The 12500-nt window shown below is 43.9% G+C and overlaps 1 protein-coding gene across 1 annotated transcript in view; it reads left to right on the forward strand.

Moving 5' to 3' along the window:
• LOC143102116 (uncharacterized) overlaps positions 1–909 on the forward strand; it is a 936-nt gene extending 27 nt beyond the window's left edge. Inside the window, exon 1 of the mRNA XM_076265510.1 lies at positions 1–909. This exon is cut by the window's left edge and continues 27 nt beyond it. Within this exon, the coding sequence (XP_076121625.1) occupies positions 1–909 (909 nt within the window).
• The last annotated feature ends 11591 nt before the right edge of the window (positions 910–12500 follow it).

The following is a 12500-nucleotide window of genomic DNA, read 5'->3' on the forward strand; positions in this document are numbered from 1 at the left end:
TCTCCTTCCGATTCTTTCTGTTGCCCGGCGTGTCACATGCTAGCTAACTCTTCAGCCTCCTTTAGTGGACATGCTACTTGTAATAAATGCAGACTAATAGCTAGCTTGGAGGCGAGGATAGGTGAACTAGAGAATCGCATCCACACACTGGATCAGATTAGCAAACAGCTAGTGGCAGAACCCCTGGTAAATTGTGTGGATGCACCAGCCGTCAGCACAGTTAGCACAACCATGACAGCCCCCTCGCAGCAAGGGGATAGCTCTTGGGTGACTGTTAGGGGAGCTAGACCCAAGCGAAAGCAGCCCGTTGGGCCTGTTTCGCCTGGATCTAAATCCAAACGAAGGAAGCCCACTGCTAACCACCAATCTATTCATGTTTCTAATAGATTTTCCCCCTTAGCTAGCCCCGAGAAACCTGGTACTCTGGTCATTGGCGCTTCTACTATACGAAACGTGATGCTAGCGACTCCATCGGCCATAGTAAAATCGATATCTGGGGCCAGAGCTAGCGACATCGAATCAAATTTGAAAGTGCTGGCTAAAGCTAATCGTAAATACTCGAAAATAGTCATCCACACCGGCACTAATGATGTCCGATTGCGTCAATCGGAGATCACCAAACAGAACTTTATCTCCGTGTGCAGGTTCGCGCAACAGATGTCTGACTCTGTAACTTTCTCTGGACCCATACCTATTAAAAGAGGTGATGAAATGCTCAGCAGAATTTCGGACCTCAACCGATGGCTGTCAAAGTGGTGTGCCAATAACAATGTGGGCTTCATAGATAACTTAAGCTTCTTCTGGGGGAAACCTGGACTGTTGAAACGAGACGGTATCCATCCCACATGGGAGGGTACTGCCCTCCTTTCAAGGAACATAGACCGCCACTTAACCGAGGCTAGTTCCTGACGAACCAGAGATCCAGGAAGCAGAGATAAAACAGATTACCAAAACTTCATTTTATCACTTAAGGAACATTTCAAAGATAAGGAAGTCTTTATCCCTACCAGACGCTGAGAAATTAATCCATGCTTTTGTCACCTCAAGGATTGATTATTGCAATGCTCTATACGCTGGCTGCAATAACGCCTGTCTAAAGAGCTTACAGCTTATACAAAATGCAGCTGCTCGCACACTCACTAGAACTAAAAAATATGAACATATTTCCCCTATTCTGGCATCTCTACACTGGCTGCCTGTTAAAAGTCGCATTGACTTCAAAATATTACTTCTAACATACAAAGCCATTAATAGCCAGGCACCAGAATATATTAAAGATCTCCTAGTCCCATACAACCCACCTACACCGCTACGATCACAGAATACTGGCCTTCTTGTAATTCCAAGAATCTCAAAAACTACAGTAGGAGGCAAAGCTTTCAGCTATCGTGCACCCCTCCTCTGGAATAATCTTCCTTCCTCAATTCGACTAGCAGACACCCTCCCTATTTTTAAGTCTAGACTTAAAACATACCTCTTTACTGCCTCCCATAGTTAGGTATGGTGCGGTGTGGAACTTCACCCACCTCAGGGATTTTGGAATGGACCACCCTGCTGAGTCTTCGTGTGACTGGCACCCCAGTTGCGTGTGCGATGGTGGCCTGCGCTGGTGTTGACTAACCCTCACCATGCCTTAGTTATGCTGCTATAGCATAGTGCTGTCATGGACTTTTCATGTGTCACGCCTACAACCCCCCCCCTCTCTCCCCTTCTCTCTCTCTCAACTCTCCCTCTCTTGCCTATTCTCACTATGATATACTGTAACAATATATAGCACCACTAATTACTTATTGACATTAACCATTTTGATTTTCAGTAATACTAGTTTGTAGCCTAGGCTGTCACATAGCAGTATAAATCCTGTGTTTGTAGCCTAGGCTGTCAGTCTACCTGTTTCCCTTCATTGCTTCCTGTAGCCTAAAGTCCATACCGAAGTTGAACTCCCAGTACGGAGACCAAACGTGGCATTTATGTCCAAAATAACGATGATTCACCATTGCTGTGGTTATATAATTATATATATCAACACAGACTGTAACAACATGGAAATCATCCAAATGAGAGCTGCAGCTGCTACTGAATGGAATGGAATATGGAACAACATGGACGCTCCAAATGAGAATGGAATATGGAACAACATGGACGCTCCAAATGAGAATGGAATATGGAACAACATGCAGCTGCAGCTGCTACTGAATGGAATATGGAGGCCCACAGATGACAGGATGAATAAATGTGTGCACACGCACAGTGGTGGCATGTGAGGACCCCGTTCATGCTGCACAGCACAAAGGCACCGTTTAGTACATGCCCTCATAGCACAGCTTTACATGCCCTCATAGCACAGCTTTAGTACATGCCCTCATAGCACAGCTTTAGTACATGCCCTCATAGCACAGCTTTAATACATGCCCTCATAGCACAGCTTTAGTACATGCCCTCATAGCACAGCTTTACATGCCCTCATAGCACAGCTTTACATGCCCTCATAGCACAGCTTTACATGCCCTCATAGCAAAGCTTTACATGCCCTCATAGCACAGCTTTAGTACATGCCCTCATAGCACAGCTTTATGCCCTCATAGCACAGCTTTAGTACATGCCCTCATAGCACAGCTTTAATACATGCCCTCATAGCACAGCTTTACATGCCCTCATAGCAAAGCTTTACATGCCCTCATAGCACAGCTTTAGTACAGTACATGCCCTCATAGCACAGCTTTATGCCCTCATAGCACAGCTTTAGTACATGCCCCCATAGCATAGCACAGCTTTAGTACATGCCCTCATAGCACAGCTTTAGTACATGCCCCCATAGCACAGCTTTATGCCCTCATAGCACAGCTTTAGTACAGTACATGCCCTCATAGCACAGCTTTAGTACATGCCCTCATAGCACAGCTTTAGTACATGCCCTCATAGCACAGCTTTACATGCCCTCATAGCACAGCTTTACATGGCCTCATAGCACAGCTTTAGTACAGTACATGCCCTCATAGCACAGCTTTACATGCCCTCATAGCACAGCTTTAGTACAGTACATGCCCTTATAGCACAGCTTTAGTACATGCCCTCATAGCACATCTTTACATGCCCTCATAGCACAGCTTTAGTACATGCCCTCATAGCACAGCTTTAGTACAATACATGCCCTCATAGCACAGCTTTAGTACAGTACATGCCCTCATAGCACAGCTTTATGCCCTCATACACAGCTTTAGTACATGCCCTCATAGCACAGCGTTAGTACTGTACATGCCCTCATAGCACAGCTTTACATGCCCTCATAGCACAGCTTTAGGACATGCCCTCATAGCACAGCTTTAGTACAGTACATGCCCTCATAGCACAGCTTTACATGCCCTCATAGCACAGCTTTAGTACAGTACATGCCCTCATAGCACAGCTTTAGTACAGTACATGCCCTCATAGCACAGCTTTAGTACATGCCCTCATAGCACAGCTTTACATGCCCTCATAGCAAAGCTTTACATGCCCTCATAGCACAGCTTTAGTACAGTACATGCCCTCATAGCACAGCTTTATGCCCTCATAGCACAGCTTTAGTACATGCCCCCATAGCATAGCACAGCTTTAGTACATGCCCTCATAGCACAGCTTTAGTACATGCCCCCATAGCACAGCTTTATGCCCTCATAGCACAGCTTTAGTACAGTACATGCCCTCATAGCACAGCTTTAGTACATGCCCTCATAGCACAGCTTTAGTACATGCCCTCATAGCACAGCTTTACATGCCCTTATAGCACAGCTTTACATGGCCTCATAGCACAGCTTTAGTACAGTACATGCCCTCATAGCACAGCTTTAGTACATGCCCTCATAGCACAGCTTTAGTACATGCCCTCATAGCACAGCTTTACATGCCCTCATAGCACAGCTTTACATGGCCTCATAGCACAGCTTTAGTACAATACATGCCCTCATAGCACAGCTTAGGTACATGCCCTCATAGCACAGCTTTTGTACATGCCCTCATAGCACAGCTTTATGCCCTCATAGCACAGCTTTATTACATGCCCTCATAGCACAGCTTTACATGCCCTCATAGCACAGCTTTAGTACAGTACATGCCCTCATAGCACAGCTTTATGCCCTCATAGCACAGCTTTAGTACATGCCCTCATAGCACAGCTTTAGTACTGTACATGCCCTCATAGCACAGCTTTAGGATATGCCCTCATAGCACAGCTTTAGTACAGTACATGCCCTCATAGCACAGCTTTACATGCCCTCATAGCACAGCTTTAGTATAGTACATGCCCTCATAGCACAGCTTTAGTACATGCCCTCATAGCACAGCTTTACATGGCCTCATAGCACAGCTTTAGTACAGTACATGCCCTCATAGCACAGCTTTAGTACATGCCCTCATAGCACAGCTTTAGTACATGCCCTCATAGCACAGCTTTAGTACAGTACATGCCCTCATAGCACAGCTTAGGTACATGCCCTCATAGCACAGCTTTAGTACATGCCCTCATAGCACAGCTTTACATGGCCTCATAGCACAGCTTTAGTACAGTACATGCCCTCATAGCACATCTTTACATGCCCTCATAGCACAGCTTTAGTACATGCCCTCATAGCACAGCTTTAGTACATGCCCTCATAGCACAGCTTTAGTACAGTACATGCCCTCATAGCACAGCTTAGGTACATGCCCTCATAGCACAGCTTTAGTACATGCCCTCATAGCACAGCTTTATGCCCTCATAGCACAGCTTTAGTACATGCCCTCATAGCACAGCTGTAGAAGCCAAAATCATTTATGTCACTGTATTTGAGTCATCTCCCTCTAGTGGCGCTGGGCCTTTCACCAATATAGGCAGGTGATGCTACCTGGGGGGCGTGGCCGGAGCAGGAAGCTACAGTCTTCGACCGCAAAAGCCTGAGGCGAAGCTGCTCCATTGAATCAATTGCAAATCTTTGCAATCCTTATTTGGACTAACTTTAGGAGCCTATGAACTTATTATAGCCACTGTAGCTGGATGAGCAGCGGGGTAACATGTGCCCTTTTGGGTTGTGTGTGTGTGTGTGTGTGTAGGTAACATGTGCCCTTTTGGGTTGGTTGTAGACCAGGCGCGCCGCCGCGTTCTGGATCATCTGAAGTGGTTTCACTGCGCAGGCTGGGAGACCTGTCAGGAGGGCGTTGCAGTAGTCGAGTCGTGAGGTGACTATTGCCTGAACCAGAAGTTGGGTAGCATCTTGAGTCAAGTAAGTCCTGATTTTCCGTATGTTGTAGAGTGCGAAACGGCATGACCGGGCGACTGAGGCAACATGATCTGAGAAGTTTAGTTGGTTGTCAAGAACAACTCCTAGATTTCTTGCAGTCCTGGTAGGTGAAACAGACAGGGAGTCAAATTTGATGTTGATGTTGTGGTGTATGGTAGGTTTAGCTGGGAGGACCAGCAGTTCAGTCTTTGAGAGGTTCAGCTGGAGGTGGTGTGCCTTCATCCATGTAGCTATGTCTGAGAGGCAATCCGAGATCCGTGCTGAAACCAAGGGGTCATCAGGTGGAAAGGACAGATAGAGCTGTGTGTCGTCTGCATAGCAGTGGTATGAGAAGCCATGCGAACGGATAATCTGTCCAAAGGAGGTGGTGTAGATAGCAAAGAGAAGGGGGCCCAGCACTGAACCCTGGGGGACCCCTGTGGTGAGATGGTGAGGTGCAGATAGCTGACCAAGCCATGATATGTTAAACGAGCGTCCTGTGAGGTAGGATTCAAACCAGGAGAGAGCAGAACCGGAGATTCCCATGTTAGCGAGTATAGAGAGAAGGATGCGGTGATTAACCGTGTCAAAGGCAGCCGATAAGTCAAGCAGAATGAGTACTGATGACCGAGCGGTCGCCCTGGCTTCTTTTAAGGCTTCTGTTACAGACAGCAGAGCCGTTTCGGTAGAGTGGCCGCTTTTGAACCCAGACTGATTTGGATCCAGAAGGTTGTTCTGTGAAACGAAGGCAAAGACCTGTTTGGAGACTGCTCGTTCAATGCCTTTGGATAGGAAAGGCAGGAGTGAGACAGGGCGGTAGTTCTCGACTTGAGCAGGGTTGAGAGATGCTAAAAAAAAGTAACGGTGTTACCCGGGCCATTTTGAACGCTGTTGGAAATGTGCCGGAGGTTAGTGAGGCATTGATCACGTGTGATAGCTGGTGCGATGGTCGGGCTGATGGACTGAAGTAGGCTCGTAGGTATACACGAATCCGACGAGCATTCTGTGGAGGCTGCCATCTTGTGGCGATGCCATTACTGAGCTGTTACTGGTATGTAAACAAGCCACACACACGGAGAGGAATGCTGTCAAGGGTAAGCTCCGTGTGTGATCGACTTGGTATTTTAGCAACCCTTACTCCAAACAACTACTACAGCAGCTCTGTAAGCAGGGCTATGGATGGGATGAGCCGATACCCAGAGATCCGTCTAAGCAGTGGATTAATTGGATTCAGGATCTTCCAAAACTGGCAGGTTTTAGTATTTCACGCTGTATCAAACCTATTGACTTTGGAAACCCACAGTCCTTCCAACTGCACCATTTTGCTGATGCCAGCGAGATTGGATATGGAGCAGTAAGTTATCTTAGGATGACCAATGAGGTACATGTGTATTTTATTATGGGAAAAGCAAGAGTTGCCCCTTTAAAGCAAATGACGATCCCAAGACTGGAATTGGCAGCCGCGGTGTTGTCTGTTAAGGTAGACAAGCTGCTCAAGGCTGAACTGCATCTCATCCTCCAAAGTTCACAATTTTGGATAGACAGCCAGGCATTTGCAGTACATAGCCAATGACAGTGCAAGATTTCATACCTTTGTTGCAAATAGAGTTTCCTTCATCAAGAGAGAACAGCAATGTTCAACAATGGAAGTTCATCAACAGCAAGTATAATCCAGCAGATGATGCCTCCAGGGGGCTGAGTGTGCAGAAGTTCCTGGACAACCGATTTAAAACACACCTGGCCGGCTGAGTGTGCAGAAGTTCCTGGACAACCGAAGATGGATTTAAAACACACCTGGCCAGCAGAGTGTGCCGAAGAAGTGTCTCTGTCACAAGACGACCCAGAGGTCAAACGTTGCCCTGTTGTGTGTAATGTGATAAGTGTCTCTGTCACAAGACGACCCAGAGGTTAAACGTTGCCCTGTTGTGTGTAATGTGATTCAAGATGCTTCAAGTCCTACTCATAAACTTCTCACTTTCTTCTCAGACTGGACCAGGTTGGTGAAAGCTGTTGCCTGGTATCAAAAGCTTGGAGACAGCCTGTTAGTTCTAGCTGCCAAAAGGAAACAACTTTTTACTGACATCACCACCCGTTCTCGTCATCAGAATGTGATGTCTGATCTGCAAGCCTTCAAGGTAAAGCTAGGTGGTCAGTGCACTTCCCTGAATGATCTTGAAAGGGCTGAGAGGGCAATTCTGTCATTCACTCAAAGGCAAACTTTCCCTATTGAGTATGAAAGGTTAGGAATGACACCACCTAGTGGTGTTCCTAAAAAGAGCAAGATTTACAGGCTGGATCCTGTGCTGAAAGACGGGTTGCTCAGAGTAGGAGGACGGTTATCAAGGGCGGCTATGTCTGAGACCATGAAGTATCCCATCATCCTTCCAAAACAGTCTCACATATCCAGTCTACTACTTCGCCATATCCATGAAAAGTACGGGCACTGTGGCAGAAATTAGATCCTTAGCCAATTGCGGAAAAAGTACTGGATCGTCAGTGGAAATAGTGCAGCAAGAAACGTAATCTCAAAATGTGTGCTCTGCAGACGTTTAAAAAACAGGACAGGAGAACAGAAGATGGCAAATTTGCCATATGAAAGAACATAGCCAGATCTTCCACCATTCACCAATGTGGGCATGGACTATTTTGGTCCAATAGAAACCAGAAGAGGTAGAAGTTTGGTAAAAAGATATGGTGTGCTCTTTACGTGTTTGTCTTGCAGAGTTGTCTACCTGGAGATGGCATACTCCCTTGACACGGACTCCTGTATCCACGCCATCAGGAGATTCGTATGTAGACGAGGCCAGGTGCAGCACATCTGGTCCGACAATGGCACCAACCTAGTCGGTGCTGAAAAGGAGTTGAAAAGGGCTTTGTCCAGCTGGAACAGCAATAAGATACAAAGTACCATGCTTGGCAAAGGAATACATATCTGGCGGACATGCCATGCCCTCATAGCACAGCTTTACATGCCCTCATAGCACAGCTTTAGTACATGCCCTCATAGCACAGCTTTATGCCCTCATAGCACAGCTTTAGTACATGCCCTCATAGCACAGCTTTATGCCCTCATAGCACAGCTTTAGTACATGTCCTCATAGCACAGTGATAGTATATTTTTACTACCATATTTCTCTTGAGACTCAATCAGGACAATGCAAGATCAGGATCCAGGCTTTATTCTTTTCAATGAGGGGCCAGTGCCCCTCATGGGAGAAAAGTACATGTTTGTGTCAGCCCATCATGGATTTCACCAGATTCTCAGTATTCTCTTCTAAAGACTACCGGAAGAGGCTGGCCTTTTATGCTCAATTTGCAAGGGTGTGGGTCACGTGTAGGTACATCGTCCTCTGATTGGCTTTCTCTTCCCGCCGTTTCCGTCAGCCACAGCCAGACACACCTACACACACCCACTTACTATTTAACATATTAGGCAGGCTCCTCAGGTAGAAATGCTATACAGGATGTTCTAAACATTCTTACACTTAATTCATTGTACTCCTTGTACTGAGACTATAAAAATGATACCAAACATGAATACATTTACAGTTAATGACACAAACATAGAATTCAGCTAAAGTTTAACCCAGGTCTTTGTTTAACCCAAAGAGGAGATTGTGGACAGATGGCAGGACCAGTGGGGAGCATTTCACACCTACATCTGCATTGAATAGATCAAAGGGAGAAAGAGAATACCCTCTAAATGTAAATGTGGCTAAGCCTCCACCTAGTCTAGGGCAAGAAACGGTCATATAAAATTATTCCCTTCAACAGCTTTACATGCCCTCATAGCACAGCTTTAGTACATGCCATCATAGCACAGCTTTATGCCCTCATAGCACAGCTTTAGTACATGTCCTCATAGCACAGCTTTACATGCCCTCACAGCACAACTTTAGTACATGCCCTCATAGCACAGATTTATGCCCTCATAGCACAGCTTTAGCACATGCCCTCATAGCACAGCTTTATGCCCTCATACCGCAGCTTTAGTACATGCCCTCATAGCACAGCTTTTGTACATGCCCTCATAGCACAGCTTTACATGCCCTCATAGCACAGCTTTACATGCCCTCATAGCACAGCTTTACATGCCCTCATAGCACAGCTTTAGTACATGCCCTCATAGCACAGCTTTATGCCCTCATGGCACATCTTTAGTACATGCCCTCCTAGCACAGCTTTATGCCCTCATAGCACAGCTTTAGTACATGTCCTCATAGCACAGTGATAGTATATTTTTACTACCATATGTCTCTTGAGACTTAATCAGGACAATGCAAGATCAGGATCCAGGCTTTATTCTTTTCAATGAGGGGCCAGTGCAGATAAAAATAAATTGGAATCTGGTAGCTTAGGGAGTCTGAAACAAAGCAGGTTTGAGGAGGCTGGCTTGTGGGTAATGTAGTGCAAACAAAGCAGGTTTGAGGATGCTGGCTTGTAGGTAATGTAGTGCAAACAAAGCAGGTTTGAGGAAGCTGGCTTGTGGGTAATGTAGTGGTAATGAATGAAGCAATGAGAACAAACAACCCATTTGTGCTCTGTAAGTTCTTTAGGCTTTGAACACCTTTAGGCTTTGAACACCTTGTTTATGAATTGTAGGCTTTATGTCTATAAACTGTGATGTAAGCTCCATGTTTATGAAGTGTGATGTAGGCTACTTGTTTATGAAGTGTGATGTACACTGTAGGCTCCATGTTTATGAAGTGTGATGTACGCTGTAGGCTCATTGTGTATAAAGTGTGATGCAGGCTCATTGTGTTTGATGTAGGCTCCATGTTTATCAAGTGTGATGTAGGATCCATGTTTATCAAGTGTGATGTAGGCTCCATGTTTATGAAGTGTGATGTAGGCTTCATGTTTATGAAGTGTGATATAGGCTCCTTGTTAATGAAGTGTGATGTAGGTTCCTTGTTTATGAAGTGTGATGTACACTGCAGGCTCATTGTCTATAAAGTGTGATGTAGGCTCATTGTGTTTGATGTAGGCTCCATGTTTATGAAGTGTGATGTAGGCTCCATGTTTATGAAGTGTGATATAGGCTCCTTGTTAATGAAGTGTGATGTAGGCTCCTTGTGTATGATGTAGGCTCCATGTTTTGAGGTGCTGTATAAGCTTCATAATATTGATAATTCTTCATTTATTTATTAACAGCATTTACTAGTAATTGTACTTTCAATGGTTCAATGGTTACTTTCAATGGTTTAATAGGTATATATGATAATAACATAATAATAATAATAATAATAACTAGAAATTGCAATTCCAAAGAATTACCAGTGCATGAAAATGCAAAGTTGTGATGTAAAATATCATGTATGGTTAAAATAGATAATACAGAGATGGTTATTACGGTGATGCTAGGATAGACATGGTAGCTGCATAGCTTAATAAAAATGTATAGTTGAAAAGTAGACCGTTAAAAAAATGAATGTAGATAACGTTTTCTAGCAGTTTTGCCACACATGCTAACTATGCTAGCAATGTTAACATGCTAACCATGCTACTTAGCTAACTTAGCTAATGTTTTCTAGCAGTTTTGTTAAAAATGCTAACTATGTTAGCAATGTCATTAAGATAACCATGCTACTTACCTAAATTAGCTAACGTTTTCTAGCAGTTTTCCTAAACATGCTAACTATGTTAGCTATGCTAACATGCTAACCATGCTACTTAGCTAACTTAGCTAATGTTTTCTAGCTAACTTAGCTAACGTTTTCTAGCAGTTTTGTTAAAAATGCTAACTATGTTAGCAATGCTAACAAGCTAACCATGGTGCTTAGCTAACTTAGATAACGTTTTCTAGCAGTTTTGTTAAACATGCTAACAATATTAGCTAACTATGTTAACCATGCTACTTAGCTAACTTAGCTAATGTTTTTTAGTAGTTTTGCTAAAACTGTTAACTATGCTAGCAATGCTAACATGCTAACCATGTGTAAGACCTGAGACCGTGCAGCCTGCACTGTCACAACAGACACGCCCACTTCAGCCCTGCACAGCTTCCCCGGAGTTTTAGCTACACCTGGGACTAATCACTAATTAACCTCACTCTTTATATTCACTTGAAGCACCTCATACCAACGTGAGGTACTGTTGTTTGTGACTCTACTAAACCTGTATAGCCTACTGCTTAATTCTGAACTCTCGTTTTTGACCTGTTTGCCTGACCTCGGATCACTCTTTTGGATTCGCCCTTGGATTGTTTATCGGATTGTTTATCGGACTTGTGACCTGCTGCCTGAACTTTATTAAATAAACTTGCTCGCTGCATTTGAGTCTGAGGTTCAGTCATTACACCATGTTACTTAGCTAACTTAGCTAACATTGTCTAGCAGTTTTGTTAAAAATGCTAACTATGCTAGCAATGCTAACATGCTAACCATGCTACTTAGCTAATGCTTTCTAGCAGTTTTGCTAAACATGCTAACCATGCTACTTAGCTAACTTAGCTAATGTTTTCTAGCAGTTTTGCTAAAAATGTTAAAATGTTAACTATGCTAACAATGCTAACTAGCTACAGTGGGTAGGAGTCATAGTTGATGACAAGTGTTGACATAGTTGATGACAAGTTAAAAGTTGTTGATAGACAGCTAGTTTAATAGATAGATAGTTTAATGATAGTTTAAAAGTAGACCGTTTAACCCTTAGAACCCTAAGCTGTTTTTAGGGCATTTTCACTACCTTTATTCATAAGGATTTATTCTGGTCATTGTAAGTGCCACACACATATATTATATATTGTTTTTTTCAGGAGAGTCTAGGCTATTCAGATCTGCCATCATTTCATGTATTAATACTAGCATTGATTTTATTTAGATTTTTAAAGAATTAAAATATAAAAAGTGTATTATAGAAATTCTTATATTTCGACATGTATCTCACCACAGCAAGCTCACAGCTCTACATGCATTTCATGTGTGTGTAGGGCAGACTGTCCTGAATTGGGCAATATAATTGCCATGTTGGAGGGATACTCTGGGGCTGAGCAATTTACAGAAATATTTGCTGTGTGATTTACGGAAATAAATGCCATTTTTTATTTAGTGATGAAAAATTACCTTTCTGCGCTCCATATCTGTGACACGAACTGATCTGACCTGACTTGACCCGAGGTTGCGTGTTAGCCTGCGTGCCTGTGTGTATGCAGTCATAATAATTCTCAACTTTTTACTGCATTGCCATGAAGAAAGAAAAGGCAAAAAAGGTGTTTATTTGTTGAACAAATTGGGATGCAATGTGAGCCTTGAATTGGATGCCATGCAG

This window comes from Alosa pseudoharengus, unplaced genomic scaffold, assembly GCF_046254945.1.
Source record: "Alosa pseudoharengus isolate Yale_2024_CS ecotype anadromous, Long Island Sound unplaced genomic scaffold, YU_APseudo_1.1 YU_APseudo_1.1_scf_4, whole genome shotgun sequence".
Lineage (NCBI taxonomy): Eukaryota > Metazoa > Chordata > Actinopteri > Clupeiformes > Clupeidae > Alosa > Alosa pseudoharengus.